A 23,121-nucleotide genomic window follows, 5' to 3' on the forward strand; every position below is an offset into this window, starting at 1 on the left:
GTATAATATTGGTTTCTATCCCAAAAAGCTTCCTCCACGTATCAAACCATAAAGGTAATGATGAAATTTCATGGTATCTATCAAAGATAAAGAACCATGAATGTTGATATCTGTCATTCTGAAGAAAAAACATGTATTAAACCAGGCTTTTTGATAATCAAAATAATTATGGGATTGAGGAATGAAGGGTTGCACAATTGCAGTCAAATGGTGGGATGTATTTACATATCATCCCATCATGACAAAAGTCATAGAATCATTCACAGATCAACTCATTGCTTCAGATCATTTTCTTTTAAAGAAAAGTTTTAATCAAGGAAAGATTGCTTCTTCAAGCTCAAAACAAGAATTCAGAAAGCATTTACAGGAAACATTGTCTCAACTTCCAAATGATGAACAAGAAGATGAGCCAGCACACTTGGTACTCCCAGGATATTCCCAAGGTCCTTATGATGATATTGAATTATGAAAATCAATTGTCGGTAGAAGCACAAGCAACTTTCAGTCGGAGCATCAGAAAAATCATTATAATTTGAAGATACGAATCATTATTTTTGACATACCAAATGATATTGAGAAAAAGAGATTTGTCAGCATAAGAAACAAATAACTTTTAAAGAAGCAGAATAATGAAATATAGTTTAAATAATATAAGATACATAACATATAGTATATAAATATATAATATATACTATGTAATATAATATATATGTATAAGATATATATACTATACTTATGACTTAATATACATACATATTTAAGCGAACTTAACATGTCGAGCCATGGTTATACGAGTTATGTCCGAGCCTAAGTTTAGCGAAGCTGAGTTTATATGAATTTGAGTTGTTTAATATAGGTACCTCCCAATTCTCTCCGGTTAATAGTTTTCCGAGGCTATGGAGCAGGACTGCAGGAGCTTTTCAGTCTTCAGTAGCTGGCTTGAGGTAATCTCATAACTGCAGAGTAAAAATGTAACAATCTAGTGCACGCGTGTCGCACGTGACAACTCTCTCATTTTCTCTTCCTAGTCTCACTCCCAACTCATCCACTCTCTCATTTCCCTCGAGAAAAACCCTTCTTAAGCCCCCCCTTCACTCTTGGAGACTTAGCGATGCTCCAACGCACCGTTTTGTCGAAGTCCATCCACCTCCGGCGCTACAGCCAATCGGCGGCCGCCGCCGCCATCTTCCACGACGCGGAGGTGGAGGCCTTCCCTCGGCCCGACCCCAAGTACGCCGAGACCATCGTGGCGATCCCGCGTCTTAGCTCAGGCAAGAGCATCGCCGCCAAGGAGCGCAAGGCCGGGCGTGTCCCCAGCATCATCTTCGAGCAGGAGGACGGCCAGCACGGCGGAAACAAGCGCCTCATCTCCGTCCAGGCCAACCAGATCCGCAAGCTTGTCAACCACCTCGGCCGCTCCTTCTTTCTTTCCAGGCTCTTCGATCTCGAGGTCAGGGCCGATGTATTGGACCCCGAAGATATCGTCGAGAAGGTTCGCGTTCTGCCCCGCCTGGTACTCTCTTTCTTCTCTTTCTTTCTCTCCTTTCTTTGTTTGCTTAGGGCTATGTTTGGTTTCCGAGAAAGTCTAGGAAAATGGGAGAAGTTTCGGAAGTTCACTTGATTGTATTCTGGAATATCTCCTTTTTGAGAAAGCGGTGGAGGAAAACGAATTGCAAACAATTCCTTGGCCAAGCCTAATTATTGACAGAGTAGTGATTGGTTAGTTAGAAACAAAATTGAGAGTGGGTATGGACATTCCGTGATAAGCGAATTGCTCCATTCTGTTTCATATAAGATTCTAATGTCTAAATCAATATGTTATCTTGAATTTGGCCATTTAGGAAAATGACAATTAATTTGACATGGCTTCTAGCAGCTATCTTGAAATGCTTTCAGCTATTAACTGTTGTGGCAGCGGCGGCGACTCCAATTTTCTTCAACCACATTATTCCACATGATAGGATTATAGAATTTATTCCTTTAAATTCCATGGAATTTTGGATGGATCCTTTTAAATTTGATAGGCTGACCAAATTCAAAGCGGTTTCTTATTGTACTTAGTTTTTTTTTTTGTTGGTGATATGACATTTGGTCTGGATTAAGTTAAATCTCTGCTTAATTGTGCCAGCTTCATCTGCATTCGGCCACAGATGCACCACTCAATGTTACCTTCATAAGGGCCCCTTCAAACGCTTTGTTGAAAGTTGATGTTCCTATTGTATTCAGAGGAGAAGATGTTTCCCCTGGACTAAGGAAAGGTAAGGCAACATGGAATTTTGCTTCCATTTACGTTTTATATAAATAGAATGCCATGGTGTGACTGAATTTGAATTTTCTTTTTGTGCACACATATGATTTTTTTTTTTTTTTTTGTCTTGATTTATCACCTACTGTCATGAATCATATCTTTAATGAGAACATCCTGCGTATATTGTCATGATTAGTAAAACACCAGACTTGTGCTGAATTTATATTCAAAACTAATCTTTGTTCATGGGTTCTATCTACTTTTGATAACAGTTTAATAAGATTTGCCACCTGTGTTATAATTCTCATACAATACCTGTGGCCTTAGCGTTAATATGGCAAGGCTTGTGCTGGGTCTTTATTATTTTTAAGTTGAACAGTTTAAAGAATGTGGGTGTTTGCTCACCTACTCACCAATTTCCTACTAGTTTAAAGACTTGTTCCTAGGTACTCTTTCTATCTCTCTCACACGCACACGCCAACACACTTCTTCCTTCTATTTTTTTGCCCACTGTACTATTTTTTTTTCCTTTTCTTGTCTTCTTGTTTTACCAAAATCCTCTTTAATTTAATATCTTTGTCTATTTTTCTCTCATCTACTTCGGCTTAAAAGCCAGTTTTCCTCAATTTTTTATGAAATACAGGATGCTCACTAAATAATAAGAAACTAATCTTTCACTTCTACAACTCGAGATATTTTCCTTATTTTTTCACCGAATTTAAAAGCCTAATTTTTTAGAATCTACTTCACTGAATGTGGTTATGCTATAATCTTGGAGACGTACTTGGAGGTAATGATAAGATCTGAATAGAGTTTAGTAATGGAATGTTTAGAGCTGCCATTAAGTTGATAAATCCACTACACGTACTAAAAAGGTAAGGCTACTACTGTCTCTACTGAGATCTCTCACAGTTGAGAAGCTTAATTTTGATGATAAAAGATTAAAGCTCTCCTTTACAGGTAAATTAACTCAGTAGATTTGAATGTAAAGATGTGTTACAACCCTTTCCTGGAACTTACAAGGTCGGAGGTATTATATGGTAGAATTAGCTCCATAAATCTGATCATAGATTGATCTTGTACATTGACTTAAAAGTACTCGTGTGCTCTAGGTGGTCATACTCCTGCTACCTGAATTCTGTTCCTTTATGAATCTAAGTTGATGTGAACAATGTTAATGATTAAATTGGCCAGAGTCTAATTGTTATTTAACAAATTTGGCAGGGGCTTATTTGAATACCATCAAAAGAACTGTTAAGTATCTTTGTCCAGCAGATGTCATCCCTCCTTATATTGATGTTGATTTGAGTGAGTTGGACGTGGGCCAAAAGTTGGTAATGGGAGACCTAAAGGTTCATCCAGCCCTAAAGCTAATGCAGTCAAAAGATGAGGCCGTTTGTAAGATTATGGGATCCAGGGTTTCTGATCAAAAGAAATCTAAATAACCACTTCTCTTCAGAGGTTCGTAGCCTCTCTTTTTGTTGACAATTTACAGCCGCCGTCAGTCAGACGTTGCTCAGATAACAGGTATTATTGACGGTTTCTTAAATATGTCTTGATCGTGATAGGGAGAGGGCATTAAACGGTGAATGTGAGCTCCCCCCTCCCCCTGATTTTTTTTTTTTTTTTTTTTTGTCCCCTGTTTTTACCATTTTTCTTTTAGATTGGGGAATTTAGGGGTGTTGATGGTGAAGGGATGATATGGAGGATAATCACTTATACAATGTTGATCCCGTATCTTTTTTTTTCCCTTTCTTATTCTGTAATGGCTTTCCCTAAGGGTCTTGGTATTTGCACATTGAACAGATGAATAAGGTAAAGGTGCTTCCTTTTATGTGCTTACAATGTCTAATGAGAAATGCTACGACAGCTACGTGCACTCTATGCACACTCTCTAATTGCACACTTCCTAATGTGGTAGTGAAAATCACCGTTGGATCTAAAATTTAATGGTGATCCATCTACTGACACGTTAAAGAGGTGCACTTGGAAGTGCATGTAGTATTTTTAATACTTAATTGATGAAATTATCTGGAAATACCCGTTTGCCCTTTCTAGCAGACGGGGGTGTGAATGCAATACATGAATACAACAATAGTTTAAATGAAAGTCTACCGTAGATAACGTTGTTGAAGCATTGAAAGGTTTAAATGAATTCAATGCATTTTCCAATTGACTTCTTAAGTTATTACGCGTTGTCCACATGACCAAACTGTCTCAAAAGTAGCATGGAGCGAATTTTTTTTTTTTTTTTTTTGTAACTAAAGTACATAAGAAACAATTTGCCACTGCAAATTGGACCCGTCACCAACTCAGAAGCTCAACCAAAGTAACAATTTGCTACCTGTGTAATAGTTTGCCATCACATACTTAAAATTAAGATGAGTTGCAGCAATATTAGGCTCAGCTTCTTCGGAGTAAAATATTTTATGAAATATATATATACCAAAGTGCGTTCTAAGCCCAAAATCAATGGTTTTTCTTGTATTCTCTCTAAGAACTTGAAAACACTAAAACAAAATAAAATCAAACAAATAACAACGCTAGGGAATTAACATATGCGAGTTAAGAGGCTTGAATGTGTAACATTCGACCCTTATCACATCTCCAAACTTACATATTGCTAGTCCCTTAGCAATACAAAATAGAAAATAAACTGAAAAACAAAAGATAAATCATTTTTTCGTGGGATGTACTGTAATACCCTGACTTTTTAAATCATTTTAAAAAGAGTTTTAAACCCTTAACAAGTTAATAGCCTTCTAAATCAGCCCTAAATAGGAAACCCTAAGCTATCTCAACATAACCCAAAGCCCTCACACTTAACCATAAAGCCTTGAAGCAAAACCAGACCCCACCCTTACTGATCGTACGTACGCCTAGTAGTACAGTACGTACGCTCTTGTCTCTAGTACCAGACGTACGCAGGAGGACCATCGGACGTACGCTCTTGTCTCTAGTACCGGACATACGCCAGGGGACTACCAAACTTACGCTCTTGTCTCTAGTAACGGACGTACGCAGGGGGACCACCGGACATACGCTACTTTTGGGTTGACCATTGGTTAATGACTGTACGTACAATGCACCCTTTGGACCGTTGAATAAATAGTACCGAACGTCCGCTACATTTTAGAATAGTTAGTAGCGCCATTAGCTTTTCTGGCCTATAAATACCAACCCCCACCACCCCTTTGAACTCATTCTTACGCCCCCAGACTCTTTGAGAAACCTCTGTTTGAGTGATTTGTGAGTTTTGATTTGAGAGAGAGAAGGAAGAAAGCTTGGTGTTCTTATCACCTCCCGAGGTAAACCTTTGCCTGTTTTTATACTCTCAATGTTGTTCTTATTGCTTTTCTTGATATTTTGAGTTTTCAAAAGACGTTATGTTAAGCTTTTACTACTTTCCTTACAAATCAAGAAATATTTTCAAAAGAGTTTTAAAAGCTTTTTAATTCCTCGTATTACATGTTGATGTGTTTTGTTTATGATGCATGTGTTTATTTAATAGCCTAGGAGGAGAAATTATAGCCTATAGGTTTTATTGAAACCATAAAACATAGTTTGGAGCTTTTTGCCGAATTGCCTAACTCATTGACCGGACATACACTCTCTAGCCCGAACGTACGGTCAGGAAGCCAGGCATCTACTTTTAAGCCTCACTCTTGTGTATTTTAGAGTCAAACAACCCTTTTAATAGATAGGACTTATCATCTTACTCGTAGAGGTCCTCTAGTACTGCGGATAACGATGTGTCGTATTTTGTTATAGCAGGATTTTTGTGGTGTCGGAGGACTCAAGCAAGCGCATGAGGTAAGTAAACACTTACGAACTCTTTTTTTGAAAAATGTGGGATATGTCAGTTCACTGACCATGAGTATGATATAAGCATGTCTACATTTTGTAATTACTTGGTAATTGTTTAATTAATTGGTTGATAAGATGCATTGTATGACATAGTACACCGGTACGTGCGATATAATGGCCATGGGCTTACTATATAGACTTCATCTTATGGTCAATTGCGTGTGTTGTTATATGGGCTTTGGATGCAATGATTGTTTCGTCCTAATAGTTGGTTACTACATGACGGACATCATTAGTGGTGTGGGCCAACCGAGGTCGGACTCGGTCGTGCCACTAATGGGTTGTACGATAGCGTACAATATCCGTGGCACTGGTGTTGTATTATAAGTCCCTAGGATAGTGCCAGCCCTACTGAGGAGGGGTAATATCTCGGGTAGACCATACATGAGAGTTATGACCTATAAAACATTAGTTTTTCCTACATTGAAATACTTAGGCGATTGCCGCTGGGAATACACTACTCTTTTATTAACCAAACAATACTTTTATGATGTATTAATGGAGACAACATCTCTTTTTAATGTTTACTAAAACTGCACGTTTATTTCTGCTTAAATGAGCTCTTGTCATACCTAATTGTGATGTTTACTTACTAAGTCGTTAGACTTACGCTGTTATTCCCCCTTTTAGGAAGTTTGTCATTAGAACCCAAGAGTGGCACGGTTGCCACTACAGACCTTGCTTCAGAATCTTCATGCTGTTATCAGGTTTGTTTTACATTATTATTAGTTCCTCTATGTCTTTAATTTCAAGGAATATACATATCCACTTGATGATTTAATAGTTTCTCAGATTTATTTCACATTCATATGCATTAACTCTGAAAATTCTTAGAGGGGCGATTTCTCAGTTAGCCATAAGTTGATTTAACTGGGGTAATTGCTAGTAACCCTGCCAGGTTAGCCAAGACTAATTTTGAGGGCGTTACATGTATGATTGCATTTAGCGTATGCAACAAGCCTTTTAAACCTCTAAACATCCATAGAGGATGAGTGAAGTCTCGTGAAGGTTTAACAGGAATGATACCCATAATCATTGTTACTACCATGTTATCCCTAAGAATTTAGCATCATAAAAATCATAGTTTTCATTCATTAGCAAGCTTAACAAAACAAACTTCATCTTCACTATTTCAAGAAATTAAGAATCAATCTACTAAACATGGCATTATGAGATATCACAAGATTCAACTAGTGTAAAGTGAACTTAACACATAGTCATGACATGTTTCTCAATCATGCATGATTCAATACTCAAAATTCACTGGACTCCCCATTGGATAAAACAATAAAGGCATTTTTTTTTTTTAAATGCAAGCTTGCAGTGCTTAGCTCCCTTAAGCTTTCTAATTGACCCATATATCGAGCGTTAAGCCAGTGACTCTCAAACCAGATGGCTTTAGGGCATTAGGTGTAAAAACACCTCTAAGGACTTACTAACTCGAGTCAAAAAGGCTACGAAGCCAAGCTAGCCATGCTATTAATCAAGCCAACCTCTCACTTTTTGACGCAAACACTCACTACTTAATGATGCAAGAGGTCCGGTTACTTAGTGGGAAACTCAAACTGATCAATATTATTCCCTTTTTATTATTATTATTATTATTATTAATATTAGGGGAAACTTGACTTACCCCTCCTATACTTTCACGCTTTTTGCAGACACTCTCCCATTGTTCAAAAACTCTCACTTTAGTGTATCAAACTTTCGTTTCGTTCCAAATACCCCCCCTACCATTAGCTTTTGCAGTTAAATCAAACGGTAGATTTAGTAAAAGACCTTTATACCCCTAATTTTTTTTTTAAAATTTCAAATTTACCCTTATTTATAAATAAAAAATTATTATTATAATTATTATATTAAAAAATAATTAAAAAAATATATGAAAAAGTGACCCACCGGTGGTCACAAGACCCTTGTGACCCCCCCCCGGTGGGTCACAAGTGACCCCCGGTCACTATTTTATAATAATAATAATAATAATAATAATAATGTCAATATATATATATATATATAATGTCACTATTTTTTTAAAAATAATAATAATATAATAATAATAATAATAATAATATGACTCGTGGGTCACAATACGAGTGGGTTGGATATGACTCGTGGGTCACAATACGAGTGGGTTGGATCTACCGGTAAACCCACAGGTCAAGATTTTTTTTAAAAAAACTTATTTTTTAATAAAAAATAAGGGCAAGATTGAAATTTCACACCCTTCCGTTACGATTTCACAGAAAATCTTAACGGAAGGGGCAAAGTGGAAGGAAACGAAAGTTGGATACATCAAAATGAGAGTTTTTGAACAATGAAGGAGTGTATGCAAAAAACGCGAAAGTATAGGGGGGTAAGTGAAGTTTCCCCAAATAATTAAAACAAGTGAAAATTCATCACCAAACCCACACTAGGCCAGGGAACGAAATATACGATTTTCATTAAAAAGAACGTTAACAGAAAATCGCTACTTATATATATATATATATATCTTTTTTTTGACATGTCCGCACAAGAGGACTAGTTGTATATTCTTGGATATTTGTATTGAACATTACCAGAAAGAAAGAACTTGATTTGAGTTGATTTTGAGATTCATTTCTCAATTATTTATTTATATATTCTTGGATATTTGTATAAAAAAAAATCACCATTAGTACAGGCTACTTTTGCTTCGCCAACAAACTCTTATACTGAGAGTGAGAGCCCTCCTCTGAGGAATCTTCATGAGGCAACCAGCAACTAAAAAAAGCTGCCAAAACAATGAAGGACAGCAAGAAGAAGTAGAAGAGCTTAACCCCTCCACAGCTTTCCTCCAATGCCTGGAGCTAATCCTCCCGTGGCTAACACCACAAGAACTGGCCACTGTTTCTCTAACCTCCAAATCCCTCAACCAGATCTCCAAATCCATAACTCACCGCCGATCCTCCGACGCTTCCGGATCCTCCGAGAACCTCCCCATCCCATTCCACAACACCGCCGACGATCGCCTCTACGCCTACTTCATCTACACCCCTTCACAAATTCTCCCCTCTTTTGCCTCGCAATTCCGACGCCAATCTTGGGGCTCGGGCGGCTCCAGCGCGAGACCCAACTCGGTGAGTCGGCTCTGCGTAGAACCGGTGAGTTTGGTGGACGAGTTGGGTGAGATTTTATCTGGGTGTGATTGCCAGAGGTGTGAGGACGATGATCGGTGTCCGTGTATTGGGTTGAATGGTTCGGATGTGGCGAGCGAGTGCGGACCGAGTTGTGGGTGCGGGTTGGAGTGTGGGAAGCGGTTGACTCAGAGAGGGGTTTCGTTGCGGCTGAAGATTGTGAGGGATAGCAGGAAAGGCTGGGGTTTGTTTGCAGACCAGTTCATTGGTAAAGGCCAATTTGTGTGCGAGTATGCAGGTACTTTTTCTTCCAACCTGCAGCTGATTATGGGTTCTTTTCGAAACAGTATGATTTTGTTTTAGAATTTGAGGTTTTTTGTATTGTCTGTTTGATTGTATGGGATTCATTGTTATTATTGTCATTAGAGGATATGAAACTTTATCAACTGGATATTTAGGAATGCTGTGATTAAATTGTGTGCGATTAGTGGTTAATTTTGATTGAGAAAGGTACATGAGTGAATCCCAATGGGTATGTATGCTTGCATAATCCTGGTATTTTTATATAAGAAACTTCACTTACCCTTGAATTCTAACTGTTAAGGGTTTTGCAATCATAATTTCATATGATCAAAATTTGTAATGTCGGGTGTTCAAGTTTGAGTCCCTTTTAATTTTATCCCTCCGTTAGGATTTAATAGTCATAAGGAAGGTTGCCAAAATGCCTAGAAGATCCGTTTAAAATTCTTTTTTAAAAATTTGATGATCAACAACCAAGCCATTTCCTTTTTTAAACAAAAATCTAAATGGAAAATTTTATTTTTATAAATTATGTTAGTTGTTTGATTTAATGCGAAATCCTAACAATAGAGGTGAAAATATGTGATACCGACATTGCAAATTTTGATAATTCGAGGTTATGATTACAAAACCCTTGACAGTGGGAGATTAAGAAATGAAAAACATGGTATGTAGATTAAGAAATGAAAAACATGGTATATGTATGAGACTTGTTCAACAAAGAAAGTGTGGCGGGTGACAAAATAATGTTTGCTTTATGCAACATCCTTGATACTTTGAACGAAAGGAAAAATATTTAGCAAACTTTGAGATGTTGATTTTTAGCTTCTTCTTCTTTTTTTTTTTTTTTAATAAAAAAAAAAAATAAAAATAAAAATTCAGTGGAATTATAGCCGCAGTGGTTCTCGAATTTCATCAGTGTTTTGATGGCATGCATCTCTGTTAAATTCTCAGATTGTGTGTTTGCTTGTGTAAGCATTTGTATTGAAACTTTGTTCAATTTGCTTGCAAAAGGTGAACTTTTGACAACCAAAGAGGCAACAAGGCGGCAACAAATGTATGATGAACGTTTATCAGGTGCCCATTTTTCTTCTGCTCTTTTGGTTTTGAGAGAGCATCTCCCATCTGGGAAAGCATGCATAAGAATGAATATCGATGCCACAAGAATAGGAAATGTTGCGCGGTTTATCAACCATTCATGCGATGGTGGTAACTTATCGACGAAACTGGTGAGAAGCACAGGAGCTTTGCTGCCTCGCATTTGCTTCTTTTCTTCAAGAGACATAAAAGAAAATGAGGAGCTTAGTTTTAGCTATGGTGAAACCAGGCTAAGGTCTAATGGTTTGCAGTGCTTTTGTGGTAGCTCTTGTTGCTTTGGAACATTGCCTTCCGAGCATACTTAGTCCTAGAGGTCTCCCAATGATTCATTGCTTTGGAACACTTAATTTTGACAATATCTTTACTGTTTATTTTGGAAATTTTTATTGGTGGGCCATTTTTTTTTTTGCAAAAGAAATATAAGGCAAAAATTTCATATGTATGGATTTACTGCTCGACTTTGAAGGTTGTTTTGTTCATGACGGGACTATATGCCAGAGTCCTTCGCTTGAATTTACACAGTTGGAAATTCCACTGCAGGCAAATATGTCTTGTTTTGATATGCGGTCAATAGATAGATGAAATTTGACATCTCAATTTCAATTTTCGTAGTTGAGAATGAGCTTAGAGGTTGTCTTTCGTTTTTCCTTTCATTTCTAAGAACGTGTCAATAATATTATTGACAACATTTTTTTTTTATGTACATCATATCATGGTTGTGACGCTGGCAGGTTATCTTTTCAGTAGAACAACGTAAAGAAAGTATTTCGCTTCTTTTAAATCACTTGCTTCCTGACACCCGAGCTACAGACACTCGACTTTTTGCCTGCAAATTGGCCAGCAACAAGCTGACCTCCCTGTATATGTGTAATTATCTCAACTCCATCTCACACAATAGGCCATGGATCCGTTTTGTGCATACCATCAAAGGATTTCTTAATCTTTCTCAACCTATGATCCATAGGCAACCATCTGGTCCATCTCCTATGCCCATATAACAATATTTTTTTCACATAAGTTAACTAGTTAGATCATGTTGAATTCATACCATAAGGACATGCATTTTTACCTTTCATACTCCACCTAGACAAATTACCATATACCGGAAAATTACATCCTAAACTTCTTTTTCAATGATACATCAAAAGTGGGTACTCTGACATTCCATAATTAATTCAATTATAATATTAGGGGCTGTATATAGACATTTATCTTTATTCTTGGTGAACTTAGGCTGAAATAATCAAGGATAACATAAAATACAGTCATTTCATGTACATCCAATGAGGCAAATTGTAAGTATTGCTCATGTTACTAAAATGATAAATCCATATGACGCTAAGCCAAGCTTGATATTGTGTGGTTTAGAGGTAAAATCTGGGTACCGTGCATCAAATGACTTCTAGGCTTCACCATCGGCCGAATGCCTACCCAATTTTTTGTGTGCTCATGAGCGTGCCACTTTATGTGAGAAGCAGTATGATATGGAAACTGTTGGGATTATTGCTTACACCATATATGAGCAGTAAAAAAAAAAAAAAAATTCTTAATCAAAGATCGAATTGTATGAAGAACATTTGAAGAACAAAGTTATTTTAATTAAACAACAAAGGTAAGATCACCTACTTGGTCCTCTAATGAAATCATGTGTAGCCTCACGGATTATAAGACCTTCAAGTCTTCTCTCAAGTCACTAAGAAGTTTTGTCTTTGATTATCTATTTTTCTCGGGTTAGGCATACAGTTGATCTTGCGGAGAATAGAGAATTGAGGCCGAACATGGGCCTAGGCTTGGAGGTTATATCTGACACCCTTAAACCTAAGTCTTTGAGGTTGGGTCGAGAAAAAAAAAGAAAAGAAGTGGGAGTCTTAGGCTAGAGCCCATTGGTAGCTTGGGTTCTTCGATTGACATGGCCCAAGTTCAAACCCATCCTTAAGTGGAGGACAAAGTCTCGGGACAAGGCTAGTGTTATTTATAGGATAGGTACCTCAATTAAAACTTTTATTTAATTATTCCTCTCATTAAAAAAAGAAAAATCAATTAAAAATCAATTTCGAATTTGATTCTACAAACAATTACTTATTTGGAATTGTTGGGTCAAGAATCACTGAGACCCAGTCAAACATAAAACCCATTATAACTACCCAACAACAACAAGGGCCCAGGAAAGGCCCAAGAGAACCTATAAGATCCCCTCTCCCTCATTCTCCAGGTAATGATTACTCACCCCGTACATAAAAAATGGCTCTTTATTTGAGACATAGCTCAGAAACGCTGACTTGGGCATCAGAGTGCCTCTGGTCAAAGAATTGGTGGCCTTCTAATCACCTCTCTTCCTCTTTTACAGGATTAGTAGAAGACTCAATCCATACATGCAAATGAAGGAAAATCAAGATACATTTTTAAAAAGGAGCCTGTCAAGTAGGATCGGAGTCGGGATATTTTAGGTACTAGCAGGAATAAATTAGCTATAGTGCCTCGGGAAATTACTAAGCTGTGTTTAGCTTAGTTTGAGGGTTAACAAGATTTTTTGATTCATTTGGGTTCGCTGGAAGAAAGATTTTTGGATTTTGGGTACCAACCAAACATTCGTAGGGGGGACCATCGAACGTTTGCTCTACAACCCTAGACCCGTTGGGTAATAGTACACTGAACATTCGCGGGAGACCACCAAATGTTTGTTGACTAAAATTTGATCCACTTGGTAATGACCAAGCGTTTGTCCTACAACTCTAGAACCACTGTACAAATAGTACACGGAACGGTTCGACCCAGGACCACTAAACGTTCACTATCTTGCAGACTATTATAGTAGCGTCCTCAACTTTTCCAACCATATAAATACCCTCTTCCACGCCCTTCTAAGCTTCTTTCTGCCCTCTGAGCCCTAGAAAAACCCTTCTTGAGTTGTAAGAAAATGTTTCTTGGAGATTCTTGTTCTACAGAGGTAACCTTTCTAACTTGTTATTTACCTAGTTATTATGCTGATTAAGTATTTTCCATAGTTTGGTTGCTAGTTTTGAGCTTATGTTGTTTTAGATTTTAATCTTGGTTTAAGCATGGGTTATCATTTCATTCTTGTTGAACATAATTTATTCAGCATGGAGATGTTACTTTGGGCTAGGAGCATATTAGGAACCTTGTTGTAACCTTAGAACTTGCTCATAAATGATTAGGAGGCTGTTTGGTTCGAAATGAGTTTTTTGCCCAGAAGCTAATGTTCGCACCTCTTTGGCCGAACGTTCGAGATCGAGGATGAACGTTTGAGGTTAGGACGAACGTTCGATGGTCAGGCAAGAACCCTATTTTGAACATTTTTAGGTCTAGGACTTGTTTTAGCCCAAATTTAGGACTAATGATAGGTTTTTTCACAGATTTTGAGATTGTGGGACACCCGAAGGAGTATTTGGAGGAGCCTTACGACACATGTGAGTTCAAACTCTCATGAACACTTGTTGCTATTTTTCCTGCATTGCAAAATTATTTTATGTGTACTAAAACATGTATATTTGCAACTCTCATGAAATACATTTTGATCTACTATAAACTCTATGTTGTGAAAACGTGTGTTGCTTAAGCAAGATAATGAACATGGTGAGAATTGTAAGAGCATGTATGTAAAATACAGATAAAACTAATTGCGTTGTATGACATGGTATACTGGTACGTGCGGGATAACGGTCATGGGCTTATTATACATGTAAACTCTATGTTCAAATATGTGTTTGTTGTTATATAAGCCTAGGATCCAATGATTGTTTCGAGACCAAGGCAGCTATGTCTGATTGGCGGATCACTACAAGATATACATCATGAGTAGCGTGGGCCACCCGATGTTAGACTTGGTTAGGCTGCTATTGTTATGGACGATAGAGTACAATGGTCGGGGTACCAGCATTGTATTACAAGTCCTTTAGGACAGCGCCAACTTTCCTGAGAATGGATAATAACTCGGGTAGATCATACAGTTGGAACTATGACTTGATCCTCATAATTACAGCATATATATATATTGCATTCATGAGAAATTGTCACCTCATAATTTTTGCATGTGGTTTCATAACTGTGTTCATCATTCAAATGACATGTATATCATGTTCATTTTTACTCACTAAGTTGTCAGAATTACCCTTGTGTATAACTGCGTTGTTTAGCTAGCTTAGCTGAGGATGGATCCGAGGAGGCAGTTAGTCATTATGAAGAATTTGCTTAGGATCATTTTTGAGGACTTGAACCCTGTATGGCTCAAGTTGATGTGAGATGCTGACGGATCTATTTGTCTAGAGATGCTCGAGATCATCTTTATGCTTTATCTAGTTAAACATAGTATTATATTTTGATGACCGGTCTCTGACCGATAAATTTGGAGATCTATGTTATGATTTTATTAGTTTCACTCTGGTTATTATGATTGTGGTTTTAAATTATTGCTATCTATGTCCCTTAGTGAAATTCTTCCACTGCAGTCTCTCTTTGGAGAGGATAAAATCTCTAAATCTTGTTCTATGAATAATAAGGCTGGGAGGTGAACTATGGAATCAAGTACCAGTTAATTGATTTCACTGGGGCGTTACATTAGCGAACACCAGTAATTGTGTTTAATTTAAACCATAATTTATTGTTATGGAATCTGCTACAACCGATAATGATCAAGACTTCCAAGTGATTCAATATTCACAGGAGTCCTATTCTACTACATACTCTGTTCTTGTTATTGCTAGTGATCAACATCATCCATCTACTCTAGATATATTTTACAACTCTTCTAATCACAGTAGATGACAACCCTTCTAATCATAAAAGATGATCTCATGATCCCATAAATTTCTAGAATGTATTTAGTGTTTTTAAGTAATTGTAACTATGTAACTCTTACGTATTATTGTAAGTTAGTTTACTATATATATAAAATAGAGCATCAACAAGAGAGATTATTTTGGCCAAATCACTTTTCTCTATTATATTTGCTCGGTATTAGAGCCATAAAGGTTCACATCGTCAACTTAATGGCCTTTTCTAGCAATGCTTCCGCAAATTCTATTTCCATCCCCAACCTAACTAGCTTTACGCCTAACAAATTGGGTGAATGCAACTACCTAGCCTAGGACCTTCAAATTCGTCGCATTCTTCAATCACATGGTCTTATGAGTATTGTTGATGGCTTAGAATCATGCCCACCAAAGTTCCTTCCAAAAACCGATAAAGGGGATGTTGTCATCAATCCCGAGTTTGTTCTATGGGAAGGAAAAGACCAGTATATTCTCAGCTGGCATATCACTTGTCTCTATGAGAAAATGCTATTAACAATCTACGGCTTGAATACTTTCCATTAGGTGTGGATTGAATTGCCTGCCAATTTTGCATGCCCTTCTCGGACACACATCAGTCAATGGCACCAATTGCAAACTCTTCATAAAGGAACTAAGACTTGCTTTGAGTATCTACAAGAAGCCAAGTCCCTTGTTGATGAACTGGCTCTTGTTGAAAAGTCAGTTGATGAGCAAAAGGCTCGCATACCAACAATAACGCCACTTGGAAATCAATTAATTGTTAGTTGACTCTATGGTTCGCCTCCCCAACCTTATTCCTCTCAGAACAAGACCCAAGAATCTCATACTTTCCTAAGAGAGATTACAGCGGAAGACTTTCAACTAAGGGATAGAGATAGCAATAGTTTAAACCATAATAACAATAACCGGAGTAAACATAAAGTATCATAACATAACTGGATCTCCAAATATATCGGTCAGAGACCAATCATCAAAATAAAATACAGACTACTAGTGATTGTTCTAAAATAGCATCAACGCCTAAGCTAAACTAAAGATAACCTAATCACAATCTCGATTAACTCCTGACGAGTAGTTCCTCTAGCATCCCACATGAATTTGAACCACATAGGGTCTAGATTCTCAAAAATGACTTGAATCAAGTCCTTTACCATCACTAATTGGTTCTTCGAATCCATCATCTACTAGACCAACTATGACAGCATAGGTTTTCATAATGGAGGGAAAAAAAAAATACAAGAGTAAGTCTAAAGACTTAGTGAGTAAAAATGCACGTGATGCTTATGCCATTGGAATGATGAACTCAATTGTTGATAAATTTATGCGACATTGTGACATGACAGCTATTCGTGGATGTAATATAACTATAATATATGCTGTAATTATGAGAATCAAGTTATAGTTCAAATTGTATGGTCTACCCGAGATATTACATCTTTTCAGAAGGGATGACACTGTCTCGAGGGACCTATAATACAATGTTGGTGCCTCAACCATTATACGCCACCGTTCATAACGCTAGTAGTACGACCGAGTCCAACCTCGGGTGGCCCACGTTACTAATGATATACGTTCTATAGTGACCCACCAATTATGACTGCGTCAGTCATGAAACAACCATTGGATTCAAGGCCCATATAACACACCTTCACTTTTGATCATATAGTTAATATGTATAGTAAGCCCATGATCGTTACCCCACACGTACCGGTGTACTATGTCATACGATGCAATTAATCTTATCTGTCTTATACATCCATCCACTTACAAATCTCATAATGTTCATTATCTTGTTTAAGCAACATATTTTCACAAAAGCAGAGTTCATAGTATATCAAAATGTGTTTCATGAGAGTTGTAAAAATGCATGTTTGGTACACAAAATAATCGTGCAATGCGAAAAAAATAACGGCAAGTATTATGTGAGTTTGTATTGACCTGGGTCGTATTCTTCCTCCAAAAACTCCTCCAATTGGCCCACAATCCTCAAATCTGTGCAAATGCCTATTATCAGTTCTATGTTCGAGCTAAAATGAACCCTAGGCCTAAAACTTAAAAAATAGAGGTTCTGTGTGGTCAACGAACGTTCAGCCAAATTAGGCAAACATTTGGGCCCGAGGTCAAACGTTTGGCCAGAATGTTCAAGGCAAAAATCTCATTCTTGACCAAACAGGTTTCTAAGGCTACAAAAGGGTTTCTAACGTACTCTAGCTTAAAATAACATCACTATAGAAAATAAATATGCTAAACGATAACAAAATGCTAAATCATGCTAGAATCAAGATTAAAACCTAGAATAACAATATAACCTCAAAAAATACAACCAAGCTTATGAAATACTGTCTAAACATAATATTAACTAAGTAAAACACAAGTTATGACAAGAAGGTTACCTATCTTGAGCAAAACCTCCAAGAAAAGCTCTCATCCTTCTCTCAAACTCACCAATCACTCAAGCAGAATTTCTCAAGGTCTTAAAAGGCAGAATGGTGTTTAGAAGGGCGTGGGAGGGGGTATTTATAGGTTTATAAAAGCTAAGGGTCCTATTGTGACAGTTTACAGTGCAACGAACGTTCGGTGGTCCATGGCCAAACGTTCGGTGGTCCATGGCCAAACATTCGGTGTACTGTGTGTACAGTGTTTCAAAGTTGCAGGCGTACGTTCGGTCATTATCCAGCATGTCAAAGTTTGGTCAACAAAAGTTTGGTGTACTATTTACCCAGCAGTTTCTTGGTTTTGGTCTTGATTATTCAGTGGTCTTTCTGGCGAACATTCGGTGAGTGTTGAAAAACCCTTAAAACTTCTCCAAAACGGCTCCTAATAAACCAAGAACCATTGCTAATCCTTTGACTAAGCTAATCACAGCTTAGTAATTACCCGGGGCATTATACAAGCAATCCAAAAGACAATTAACTATATCTCGTTCAAGCACAAAGGCTGAGTACAAGTCCATGGCCATTACCATTGCCGAGGTATATTGGTTGCACATGCTTGTCAAAGAATTGCAAGTCTCTCTTTTCTCTTCACCGAAGCTATGGTGTGACAGTCTTTGAGCCATTGCCTTGGCATCAAATGCTATCTATGATGATCGAACAAATCATATATCTGTAGATTATCACTTCATTAGAGAAAATGTTTTGCACAAGGATATTGTGACTCAGTTAATTTCCACCATTGATCAATGTGCTAATATCTTCACAAAAGGCTTTTTTCCCTCTCTGTTTCTGGAACTACGTGACAAACTCATGATTTTTCATCCTCCCATGAGTTTGATGGGGTCTGTTATGAAATCTGCTACAACCGATAATGATCAAGACTCCCAAGTGATTTAATCTTCCCAAGAGTCCTATTCTGTTGCATACTCTATTCCTGTTATTGCTAGTGATCAACATCATCCATCTATGAATAACACATCTACTCTAGATAATATTCCACAACTCTTCTAATCATAATAGATGATCTCATGATCCCTTAAACTTCTAGAATGTATTTAGTGTTTGTAAAAAATTGTAACTATATGTAACTCTTACGTATCATTGTTAGTTAGCATACTATATATAGAACAGATCATCAACATGAGAGAGTAAATCACTTCTCTCTATTATATTTTACTTTTATAAATACATGTGGCATATAAACTACACTTTAATATATTATGGAATTTCTTACCACATATGCATTATTAATATTAATATTATTATTATTATTATTATTATTATTATTATTACATACCACATATGCATTATTATGCGATGGGAAAGAACCATTTTTTTTTTTTTTGGGGTGAAATATGTGACGATTCTAAGTAGCAACACTAATTAGCTATCATGGCGCCGGAATAACATGTAATTGTTGGCGCGCAAAAGTGCATGTGTGCAAGGTGATAAGCAAAAAGACGAATGTGAAAGTCAACTCCGATGAAGAATCTTATTGGCAAATATAGGTGGAATCCGACTCTCTTCCTCATCTTCATCCTCATCCTGTAGGGATGGTCGTGAAAGCTGTAGAGGCTCTATGCTATGGGAGGATGGTGCAGCGTCCCCTGCAAGGTCAAAATCTTGGGTGAAAGCACTCATGCTGATGAGGTTATTGGAAGCAGAAGAGTTGTTGGAGAAAGCAGGCTGTAGCACTGCAATGTTTTGATGCTGTTGTTGTTGCTGCTGCTGTGAGTTCTGAATGATATTTGTGTATGCAAACCTGCTATTTATAAGCTGAGTTTGCACCATTCCTAGCTCGCCTTGCAGAGATGCCACCTGAAGATTTACTAGTAGTTTTTCTCAGTACTAAGAAAATCTTGAGTGGATTTCATGACACAATTTGGATTAGGGTAATACTATTTAATATATTGCTATACAATTGTCATACAACTGGGATGACATGGTTATAAAAATTAGTCTTTAGATTAGCAAGAGCTTGTAAAGAGAATGGTTCAAAGTGTAATTATCCCTGCTATACACTACAAAAAACAAGATGGTTACTGACGTGGCAAACAGTAACCAAATTTTGCCACATCAGTAATCATTGACGTGCCAAAAGTGGCACGTCAACAATTTTTTTTTTTTGACGTGTTGAATATGACACGTCAATATTTATTGACGTGTTACATTCAACACGTCAGGATTTCCTGAAGTGTCAATATTTGACATATCATGAAATTTAAATTCAATTTATTTTTTTTAAAATTTAATATTTAAATATTTATTGACGTGCTAAAATTAGACACGTCGAAATTTATTGACGTGTCATTTTGATACATCAATATTTCTTAAATTTGTTTTTTAATAATAGGTTTATTTATATTATATATATATAAATATAATATATATTATATATATTTCTGACGTGCTAATTTAGCACGTCATTATTTCTTTTTTTTTTTTAATATCAGGTATATATATATATATATATATATATGATGGGTTTTAGCACGTTAGAAATTTCAAACGTGCTAAAACTAGCAATTCAATATTTATTATTATTTTTTTTATATCAGGTAGTTTATTTATATTATATATAAAAATAATATATATATAATTTAAATATATATTATATATTTCTGACATGTTAAAACAAGCATGTCAGGAAAAAAAAAATAGTGGGATATTCAACTTTAATTTTCCCTCTTCTTTCTCTCTTTTATTATTTAATTCCGGATCTTCTTTCCCTCTCTCAATCTCCCTCTTCTTTCTACAGGTAGCAAAAGCTCTTCTCTCTCAATCTCTCTACATGGCAGCAGAGCTAGAAAAAAAGCAGAAGAAGAAGAAGAAGAAGAAGAAGAAGTAAAAGAAAAGGAGAAGAGAAGAAGAAGAGAAGTAGAAGAAAAAAAAAAAATGGAGAAGAGAAGAAGAAGAAGAATAGAAGAAAAGAAGATTTTTTGGGTTTTTGAAGATTTTTTAGGTTTGATGTTTGGGTTTTTGATTTTTCAAATTGATTTTTTGATTTGGGTTTTTGATTTTTTGGGTTTGGGTTTTTGAACATGGAGGAAAGAAGAGAGAGAGAGAGAGAGTGAGAAAATAGAGAAAAGAAAAGAGGAAGAGAGATGGGGAGAGTAACGAAAATGGAGAAAAGAAGAGAAAATGAAGAAAAGAAGAGAGGGAGAGAGCTGGGGGAGAGCTGGCCATGAGGGAGTAACAAAAATAGAGAAAAGAAGAGAAAATGGAGAAAAGACGAGAGGGAGAGAGCTGGGGGAGAAACACGGTGGTGAAAATAATTACAAATATATATATTATTTTAATTGAAAAATAATTTAAATTAATAAAATTTTTAATTGAAAAAAAAAATCCAGAAAAATTTTTAAAAATAAAAATTATTATTTTTTAATAATTTTAAATTATTGACGAGTCAATTTTGACACGTCAGAAAATTTGGATGTGTTAAATTTAACACGTCAAAAATTTTTCGTTTCTGACACCCATAATTTTAATGCTGAAACACGTCAAAAATGCCCCGTCATGAGGATTTTCTGACGTGTCAGACCACCTGACATGTCAGAAAACTTATGTCAGCAAAAAATTGGTTTTTTGTAGTGATATCATCTCAGTCGTATGCTAGTCGTATGATAGTTGTCTGCCAATCTACTAAACAATATTTCACTTTTTGTTAATATACAATGGATGCATGGGTGTAAAGAGACTTTCTTCTATTAGGATGCGATGTAAAACCCTATTTTACAGTCATCAATAGAAATTTAATACACCAAATATAATAGAGAAAATACTATATCTTTAATTCAAATCAATCATATGAGCTTTTTCATTCATTCTAATCCAACGCCCACTATTCACCTTTGAGTCCCTGACACTAGAGTCTCCAAAACCAATTAAGATGGCGATTCCTCTAGTTTTGTCAATGGTTTTGTCAATTGATACTTTGTCTATGATGTATTTTGTCAAGAGAATGAAAATTATTTCATGTGAAAGTTTATATTAGTTTTTGGTGTTTCAAGCTGAAGTGTTTGTCTCTTATTGAAAGGTGCAAAACACTAGATTTACACCACGACCTAATTGAAGTTATTCTAATGATTAAATAGTCATGAAGGCTCTAATTGGTCTAATGAAAATGATGTTAGAAGGTTTAGCCATGAAATTAAGAAAAAGAAAAAGAAAAAGAAAAAGATTAAAAAAAAAAAAACATTTAAGGTTGCCAGGCAATCAGTATCAACCTTTTTGCATAACCAGTGCCCAAACTACTGAGCCTCAAAATCATTCTCCATTATTTCTTTAAAATATTCCTATAATTCCTTAAAAATGAAATTTTTATTCCCTAATTTTTTTGTTAATCATTAAAAAATTATTTTGTGAAGAAAATATTAATATAAGATAAAAAGCAATCATTGTTAATAAACATACAAAAAATTTCTTCATCGCTGCTAAAAAAAGAAGAAAAAGAATATCGAACCTGTTGTTGTAAAGCGAGTATGGTGGACACGCAACCATAGACAGGATCCGACAACCTCGCCTGAGCTTCATACGATATTGTAACGACAGCATCGTGTCTCCGGTTAACCGGTATATGCAACAAGAGCTTCGACACGTTACTTGCACCAAACACCTTGTGCACGGCTGCAAACCGAGCTGCACCTTGGTCGGAGCCGAAGTGGGGTGCGAATATACACCCACTGATGCACTTCCTCCTCAAGAACTTGCATGCCCCACACGGAGCCGGCGGCGCCACCACCGGATCTACCTCTGCAGGTGCGGTAGCACGCTTTCCAACGGCCTTCCGTCGGGTTCCGGATGCTCCATCGGCTAGTGGCTCGGCCATGGGAAAAGAAAAGGGTGTTGTTGGGTTAGATTGAGGAAAAAAGGAAGGTGGTGGGATTGGTGGTTATATGAGAAATGGAGAAGTGCACGTTAGTCTCGTGAAAGGGTTGCAAGGTGAATGTGGTAAGCTTTTTCTTTTTGAGAGAGAGAGGGAGAGAGAAAGAGAGAGACGTTATGGTTGGTAAAGAGGGAGAATGAGTGAAATGGGAAGAGTCTGGTGTGAGGTGCACGAGCAAAGGGAGTGACAGTTAAGGCTAATGATTATAATATTGGTGTTTGTTTCTCAGTCTTTTATATGGTTTTGGGGAACCTTTTTTTTTTTTTTTTTTTTTAATTGAGTAGTAAAAAGTAATTGAAGTGATATTAAAAGTAAGAATGTTAGGGAATTGGAAAAAAAAAAGTGGAATTTTTTTGGCCTTTGCCAAACAAGGCCTAAACATCCCCTTCTGGGTTCCTATAAA

At 36.6% G+C, this 23,121-nt stretch overlaps 3 protein-coding genes across 4 annotated transcripts; 2 read left to right on the forward strand and 1 right to left on the reverse strand.

The window, feature by feature from the left end:
• Positions 1 to 1,018: 1,018 nt before the first annotated feature.
• On the forward strand, positions 1,019 to 4,080 carry LOC132192175 (uncharacterized). 2 transcript variants are annotated; one of them, XM_059607430.1, is made up of 3 exons: positions 1,019 to 1,492; positions 2,129 to 2,258; positions 3,473 to 4,080. In XM_059607430.1, exons 1-3 carry the CDS (start codon positions 1,112 to 1,114, stop codon positions 3,691 to 3,693), a joined length of 732 nt encoding a protein of 243 aa, XP_059463413.1. In that variant the 5' UTR covers positions 1,019 to 1,111; the 3' UTR covers positions 3,694 to 4,080. The 2 variants fall into 2 exon arrangements, with proteins under 2 accessions (XP_059463413.1, XP_059463412.1); XM_059607429.1 differs by having other exon boundaries at positions 1,029 to 1,513.
• Positions 4,081 to 8,776: 4,696 nt separating this feature from the next.
• On the forward strand, positions 8,777 to 11,168 carry LOC132192276 (histone-lysine N-methyltransferase SUVR3). The gene is made up of 2 exons (XM_059607556.1): positions 8,777 to 9,508; positions 10,525 to 11,168. Exons 1-2 carry the CDS (start codon positions 8,842 to 8,844, stop codon positions 10,911 to 10,913), a joined length of 1,056 nt encoding a protein of 351 aa, XP_059463539.1. The 5' UTR covers positions 8,777 to 8,841; the 3' UTR covers positions 10,914 to 11,168.
• An 8,138-nt stretch (positions 11,169 to 19,306) lies between these two features.
• Positions 19,307 to 22,661, reverse strand: LOC132162569 (LOB domain-containing protein 20). The gene is made up of 2 exons (XM_059572821.1): positions 22,296 to 22,661; positions 19,307 to 19,651 (listed from the first exon to the last, which is right to left on the reverse strand). The coding sequence occupies exons 1-2, from the start codon at positions 22,659 to 22,661 to the stop codon at positions 19,307 to 19,309; spliced, it is 711 nt and encodes a 236-aa protein (XP_059428804.1).
• Between the last annotated feature and the right edge of the window lie 460 nt (positions 22,662 to 23,121).

Source organism: Corylus avellana, chromosome ca9, assembly GCF_901000735.1.
Source record: "Corylus avellana chromosome ca9, CavTom2PMs-1.0".
In the NCBI taxonomy this organism is placed as follows: Eukaryota; Viridiplantae; Streptophyta; class Magnoliopsida; order Fagales; family Betulaceae; genus Corylus; species Corylus avellana.